The sequence below is a fragment of the Notolepis coatsorum genome (genome assembly GCF_963971535.1).
Source record: "Notolepis coatsorum genome assembly, chromosome: 5".
Lineage (NCBI taxonomy): Eukaryota > Metazoa > Chordata > Actinopteri > Aulopiformes > Paralepididae > Notolepis > Notolepis coatsorum.
This window is the reverse complement of record NC_140169.1, coordinates 57,227,483-57,235,375: the sequence shown is the minus strand read 5'-3', so window position 1 is coordinate 57,235,375 and position 7,893 is coordinate 57,227,483. Positions and strand designations below refer to the sequence as shown.

The following is a 7,893-nucleotide window of genomic DNA, read 5'->3' as shown; positions in this document are numbered from 1 at the left end:
CAGGGTCCCCCATTTTCAATTCATACTATAGTGAATACACAGTGAATACATATACTGTACTCTGTTATTATTTGTTTTCTAAATAAGTAGCCTAGTATTACTAGTGAAGCGAGCATAATTACACGAAACCAAGCCTACAAATATACAATACTAGTAGTAATGCTGTATATGTTAGAATGGGCACAAAAAGCCAAGGTCACTCTTGATGCTTGCTGCTGAGTTTTCGACATGTGGGCCCCTGGGGATGGAGAAGGAAAAAAAGTGAAAACGGTCTATTTTGTCCTTCGCGTGCTTCCGTAGACAGGATTCTTCCATCCACTGCGACCTGCAGCAGCAGTTGTGTTGCTAGTTGTCATCAGATGTTGTCATCTGTGTGCAGCCGCAGTGATATAGCCACTAGTAGTAGTAGCAGCAGCACATCGCCGGGGCCACTCGTCCTCCTCCTCATCATAGCATAGAGATTAATAATAATAATAATAATAATAATAATAATAATAAACAATGGAACAGATCAATAACATCGAGGTCGTCCCGTGCACCGGCTCCAACTATCTGAAACCGTTCAGGGTCCATTACAGTCAGGTGAGTCCAACTAAAAAATAATATCACAATAATAATAATAATAATATCTCACTACTACTAGTGCCTGGCTGGGCTGCAGAGAGACAAGACCATTGGTTCGAGCTGCTAGCCCCCCCCTGTGTTCAGTTCACACTGCAGCTACTAGCATCACTAGAACCCGAGCTCGTTTTATACTTTGAGACACGGTGACAGCAGCAGCGATCAACATTGGATTATTATTGGATATTGTTGGATATTATGTTTGTGTTTTGAGACACAGTGCTAACATCACACACACACACACTCACACACCAAGGTTAGCATGATGCTAATCTGGCTTGTTAACGCCATCATCACCACCTCACAACCACATGCTTTACATTATAGTCTGCTGAGGAAATGAACAACCTCGCCGAAGCATTTTCCCACTGGCTGTCTCTCTGTCTGTCTGTCTGGCTGTCGTTGGCCGACTACAGTCACTGTATCCTGGGATTCAATGTGGAGGTTTTTTAGACTGACGTCTGGAGGTTGATGGGGTGGTTTTTCATTATCACTGTGATGATGATCATTATCATTATAGGAGCTCCCTTTGCTCAGAGAGGCCCATGCACAGAGTTCAGAATGGGTACAAATACAATACAGTAGGTCTCAATACACACAATTGTTAAGGGCATGCATACCAGAGAAAGACGTTTGTCTTGTTTACATCAGGGTCCCCCCCACTAGTAGTGCTACTACTACTACTACACTACAGCCCCACTAGTCCAGCCAGCAGTTGTGTGTCATATTATGTTATGAATGATGAATTGAAAATGGGGGACCCTGATGTAAACAAGACGAAAGTCTTTCTCTGGTCTGCATCCCCTTAACAATTGTGTGTATTTATTGAGCCGTATACTGTATTGTACCCATTCTGCAATCTGTTAATAAAGTTGTCAATAAATCAATCAAGCATCCACCAGACTCCAGACTACCCTCTTATATTAATGCAGGCCATTTAACAAAAATCTCTGAATGACCAAAAGCAACTGTATTATTATGAGGCTGAGAGCGTGTGAGTGAGTGAATAAATAAATGACTGAAAGAACTAGTAAACATGTCGTCCCCTCCCTACCAGTGATGTAGTTTCCCCCCTTGGGTCAGTCAGTGACTTAACACGCCAGCATTATTGTACTTACCATCTTCTCCAGAGTCAGACAAGAAGATAGATACCAGTTTCCTCTCTGTGCGTTCAGTAGAACGCTATCCGACTGCAAGCTAGCCTAGCTTAGCGCAAATGAATGGAAGCGGATACGGACCACTAGCCTAGAGGTGTTTTTTGGCCCACAGCTAGGAGAGGAAATTGGTATCTTATCTTCTTGTCTGACTCTGGAGAAGACGGTAAGCGCATTTCACACGTTAATCACACGTTAAAGGGGCATCCACATATTTTTTTTATTTTGCACATAATCTCACACATATCCCAAGGCTCTAAACAGTTTTGCACACATTAATTTAGTTTGACATTTACTGAGAGTTAATTAGTTTTATGGCCACCAGTGATGTCATCAGAGGACACTGAATCTGTGTGTTGTGTGTTAATTACAGCTCAATGAATAGATGTAGATGAAAAAATAGCAATTGCAATCCTTATCTCAATGTTTTTTTCCAACCCACCATTGTAACCATAGAGCGGATATTTCCCCCACTCTGGCTCTCAACTCACTCCCACAGTGATCGATGGTTGTATGTGTCTAGTCTAGTCATATAACTTGGCGCGCAGATCGATGGTTGTATAACTTGGCGCGCAGATCGTTGGTTGTATAACTTGGCGCGCAGATCGTTGGTTGTATAACTTGGCGCGCAGATCGTTGGTTGTATAACTTGGCGCGCAGATCGTTGGTTGTATAACTTGGCGCGCAGATCGTTGGTTGTATAACTTGGCGCGCAGATCGTTGGTTGTATAACTTGGCGCGCAGATCGTTGGTTGTATAACTTGGCGCGCAGATCGTTGGTTGTATAACTTGGCGCGCAGATCGATGGTTGTATGTGAGTCTAGTCGTATAACTTGGCAGTTGGCGCACAGACCGATGGTCGTATTACTTGGCGCGCAGATCGATGGTTGTATGTGAGTCTAGTCGTATAACTTGGCGTGCAGATCGATGGATGGTTGTATGTGTGAGTCATATAACTTGGTTAAATCCAGGCTACTTATATGAGTTAGCACACAGTTTCAAGCCTGCAGCTGTGAAGCAAAGTGCTAACGAAATGGACGCCTTGGCAGTGGACCGTCCAACACAACAGCCTCAGAAGGGCTGATTGGTGCTTCTGTTATCTGTGAATTCCAACTCTAACGAGGTTATGGCTGCTCCATTATGGCACAAATCATAATCAACATTATTTTGATTGATATTGAAATCAGGATTATTTAACATGATTACTCGTTGATTTGAGAACATCATATGACGACGACAATCTTCTCGACCAACTAGGCTGCCTTTCTGTCATCTTCTACAAGTTACCAAAGACGTTTCAAAGTAACTGGAGAAACGTGCCGTGGTACGCAGAGCGCTGTGATGGAAGGGTGCGCTGCATTTACAACACGACACTCGCGTTGAAGTAAGGCCTAGGACCACCCGGACCAATGACCTGCCAGAACCAATGACCTGCCTAACCAATGACCTGCCTAACCAATGACCTGCCAGAACCAATGACCTGCCTAACCAATGACCTGCCTAACCAATGACTAACCAATGACCTGCCTAACCAATGACCTGCCTAACCAATGACCAGCCTAACCAATGACCTGCCTAACCAATGACCTGCCTAACCAATGACCTGTCTAACCAATGACCTGCCTAACCAATGACCTGCCTAACCAATGACCAGCCTAACCAATGACCTGCCTAACCAATGACCTGCCTAACCAATGACCTGCCTAACCAATGACCTGCCTAACCAATGACTGGCCTAACCAATGACCTGCCTAACCAATGACCTGCCTAACCAATGACCTGCCTAACCAATGACCTGCCTAACCAATGACCTGCCTAACCAATGACCTGCCTAACCAGTGACCTGCCTAACCAATGACCTGCCTAACCAGTGACCTGCCTAACCAATGACCTGCCTAACCAATGACCTGCCTAACCAGTGGCCTGCCTAACCAGTGATGTGTAAGTGTAACACACATCCACACTGTGAAGGCAGGCTGTGTGAATTGGCTTGATGCCAAAGGGCCAGTAATTCATCCTCTTGGTTCCCAAGGTCAGCCCACAACTCTGAAAACCCCTGTCCTTCGTGTTGGTGTCCGGTGACTGTCGATTCTTTGGGGTGATTTGTCAGCTGAGGGAGGATGGAAGACTGTAGCCTAGCGACAACAACACACAGTTAAAGGTGCTATAGACGACTGTAGCCTAGCGACAACACACAGTTAAAGGTGCTATAGATGACTGTAGCCTAGCGACAACACAGTTAAAGGTGCTATAGATGACTGTAGTCTAGCGACAACACACAGTTAAAGGTGCTATAGATGACTGTAGCCTAGCGACAACACAGTTAAAGGTGCTATAGATGACTGTAGTCTAGTGACAACACACAGTTAAAGGTGCTATAGATCAGGGGTTCCCAAACTTTTCAGGCCGGGGCCCAGAAAATAAGGCGTCAGAGAGCCGCGGCCCAATGCACATCGTCTGGCTTTTTTTTTTTTTTTTTTTTGCCATGCGACCGATTTTTTAAGCCAAATATCACTTCAATCCTATTAAGTTAGTTCAAGTTAGTTATTCATTTATATGTGCTATTTATGAGAGGGCTAACTTGTTGCAAAATAATAATGATAATAATAATAGCCTCATTAAAATACTATTGTTGCTTCGGTTGTTTTCAGCGTTTTATGTGCATAATCTGTTATTTAGTTTGAAATGTTCGTTGAAATAAGTAGATTTTTCGTTTTTGTTTATTTATTAAGTTAATATAAAACCATATAGTCACATTTTAGAATACAATAGAATATAATTTTAGAATACAACTAGAAACACTGTCCTGGCATGCTTCTAAGTTCAGTGGCCTGACCAAAAAAATTTAAATAAAAAAATTAAAAATTAAAAAATTTAAAATTAAAAAATTAAAAATTAAAAAAATCTTTTTTTTTATTTTTTTTTATTTTTTTTAATTTTTTTTTTTATCATCTCGCGGCCCACCCGTGGCTGCTCGCGGCCCACCTTTGGGTCGCGACCCCGACTTTGGGAACCACTGCTATAGATGACTGTAGCCTAGCGACAACACAGTTAAAGGTGCTATAGATGACTGTAGCCTAGCGACAACACACAGTTAAAGGTGCTATAGATGACTGTAGCCTAGCGACAACACACAGTTAAAGGTGCTATAGATGACTGTAGTCTAGTGACAACACACAGTTAAAGGTGCTATAGATGACTGTAGTCTAGCGACAACACAGTTAAAGGTGCTATAGATGACTGTAGCCTAGTGACAACACACAGTTAAAGGTGCTATAGATGACTGTAGTCTAGTGACAACACACAGTTAAAGGTGCTATAGATGACTGTAGTCTAGCGACAACACACAGTTAAAGGTGCTATAGATGACTGTAGTCTAGTGACAACACACAGTTAAAGGTGCTATAGATGACTAGTCTAGTGACAACACAGTTAAAGGTGCTATAGATGACTGTAGCCTAGCGACAACACACAGTTAAAGGTGCTATAGATGACTGTAGTCTAGTGACAACACAGTTAAAGGTGCTATAGATGACTGTAGCCTAGCGACAACACACAGTTAAAGGTGCTATAGATGACTGTAGCCTAGCGACAACACACAGTTAAAGGTGCTATAGATGACTGTAGCCTAGCGACAACACAGTTAAAGGTGCTATAGATCAGGGGTTCCCAAACTTTTCAGGCCGGGGCCCAGAAAATAAGGCGTCAGAGAGCCGCGGCCCAATGCACATCGTCTGGCTTTTTTTTTTTTTTTTTTTGTCAGGCGACCGATTTTTTAAGCCAAATATCACTTCAATCCTATTAAGTTAGTTCAAGTTAGTTATTCATTTATATGTGCTATTTATGAGAGGGCTAACTTGTTGCAAAATAATAATGATAATAATAGCCTCATTAAAATACTATTGTTGCTTCGGTTGTTTTCAGCGTTTTATGTGCATAATCTGTTATTTAGTTTGAAATGTTCGTTGAAATAAGTAGATTTTACGTTTTTGTTTATTTATTAAGTTAATATAAAACCATATAGTCACATTTTAGAATACAATAGAATAGAATTTTAGAATACAACTAGAAACACTGTCCTGGCCTGCTTCTAAGTTCAGTGGCCTGACAAAAAAAATTAAAATAAAAAAATAAAAAATAAAAAAATATTTTTATTTTTATTTTTTTTATAAATCATCTCGCGGACCATCCGTGGCTGCTCGCGGCCCACCTTTGGCTCGCGACCCCGACTTTGGGAACCACTGCTATAGATGACTGTAGTCTAGTGACAACACACAGTTAAAGGTGCTATAGATGACTGTAGCCTAGCGACAACACAGTTAAAGGTTTTGTCCTCCATGTCGGAAGAAATTGGTTGCTACTAGGGATGTCCGATATTGGCATTAACACTTCCAGTGCCGTTCACGTAGAACTACGTTTCTGTCGTCCGATCGTTGAGTGCCGGAAACGTAGATCTACGTTTCTGTCACGGTATTTCTTTTATTATTGCCATTCATAATTCAGCGGGGCACCTTGTGCATACTGTTCTGAGTGTGTCTGAGCTGGCAGACAGTATTATACCGCCCTCTAACTAGGGCTGGGCGATATGACGATATTATATAAATATCGGGTACAGTTCATTAACGATACACCTTTTAAACGTATCGTGGATATCGTGATGTTTTGCCCAAGAGGCTTGTGTCGCGTCAATCTGGTCCACACGTTGACACTTTTGAACAGCGCCGCCCCACACACACACTACTGCATCAAAAGTTACTACTTATGATAACAAAGGCATTCGTTTTGTGGCATTAACATTATATAGTTACACTTTCAATAACATCAGCGTATTTACATAGCAACGACCGAGGTCGACCTAGATATAGCAAGCATTAGTCGTTCATATCTCAGCCCGTGCTGACTCAGTTGTGCCCATTCTGCGGTCTGTTAATAAAGTTTTCAATCAGACAGATGTATGGAAAGGCTTTTATTATAACATCCGTTGCAGTAAAATCATTATGCCTCCAGTCGTTTAGTCCTTCTGCGGAGCTAAAAGCTAAACGTCGGCCGCGGCGAGCTACCGCTGCCATTGTTATTGTCATTGAGCTCTCCAATGGCGGAAGTAAAAAATGAATATGCGCTTGCCGATTGGTGCTAAGAACAGCAGGGCGGGTGCAAGTGATGTGACGTAATTGGCAGACGCGACTGTCAATCAAAATGATTCTGTTTGCCGACTGAATGGATGAGAACGTTATTAACAGATTGCAGCATGGGTACAATACAGTACAGCTCAATACAACAACAGTCAACAGTGGACTGGAGGATGCAGACCAGAGAAAGACTTTCGTCTTGTTTACATCAGGGTCCCCCATTTTCAATTCATCATATTTCATATCTAAATCATATAATATCTCATTGCTAAATATATGCAATATATAATCTAATAATCCAATAATCTAAATCTAATATATAATATAAAAATGCTAAATGCATGGGTATTTTATTTTGTCTTTAATGTTAGCTTGCAAACTCAAATACTGTCTTGGTAAGCCTCATAATGAATTGTTTGGGGAAAAAAAGAAAAACATTGTGATGCGTATCGTGTATCGCCGAAAGGTCAGAAAATATCGTGATATCATATTTAGGCCATATCGCCCAGCCCTACCTCTAACGCCTTCGGCCAGTAATGCACCCCGTTATAAACGGGTTGGTTTCTTTTCTTCACCGAGCTGTGGCATGGGGGCGGGTCCTAAACACTCCGGCAAAACACACGCTTCTATGGATGGTTTGGACTACTGACCCCACCCGCCCGTTGAAGTGCAATGCCCAATAACGTCCGAGACAGGATCGCTGTGGATAACTGGAATGGCGATGAGATTATTGGATTCTTTTTTTTGCATTACTTCAGAGACCAGGTAAGGACACCATATATGAAAGCTTGCGTTGATCTGATATTTATTTCTACTGCGATTGAAGCAGGAGGGGGGCGGGGCGGGGGGGGGGGGGGGGGCGCCGGTCTAAGCCACATTGCATGCGTGCACGACAAAGGATAATAGTGATGATCTAGCGTTGATTTCAGGAAGATCCGATAATCAGGCGAAAAATTACGACGTGTTTATTGAATTACACAAAAACGCTG

General features: G+C 42.2%; 1 protein-coding gene across 1 annotated transcript in view; it reads left to right on the top strand.

The window, feature by feature from the left end:
• Positions 1-501: 501 nt before the first annotated feature.
• The window catches only part of nudt14 (nudix (nucleoside diphosphate linked moiety X)-type motif 14), a gene marked incomplete at its 5' end in the record, with an annotated part of 28,149 nt that continues 20,757 nt past the window's right edge, over positions 502-7,893 (top strand). The window contains one exon of the mRNA XM_084314639.1: positions 502-582. Coding sequence (XP_084170765.1) covers positions 502-582 — 81 coding nt within the window. The remainder of the gene's footprint in view (positions 583-7,893) is intronic.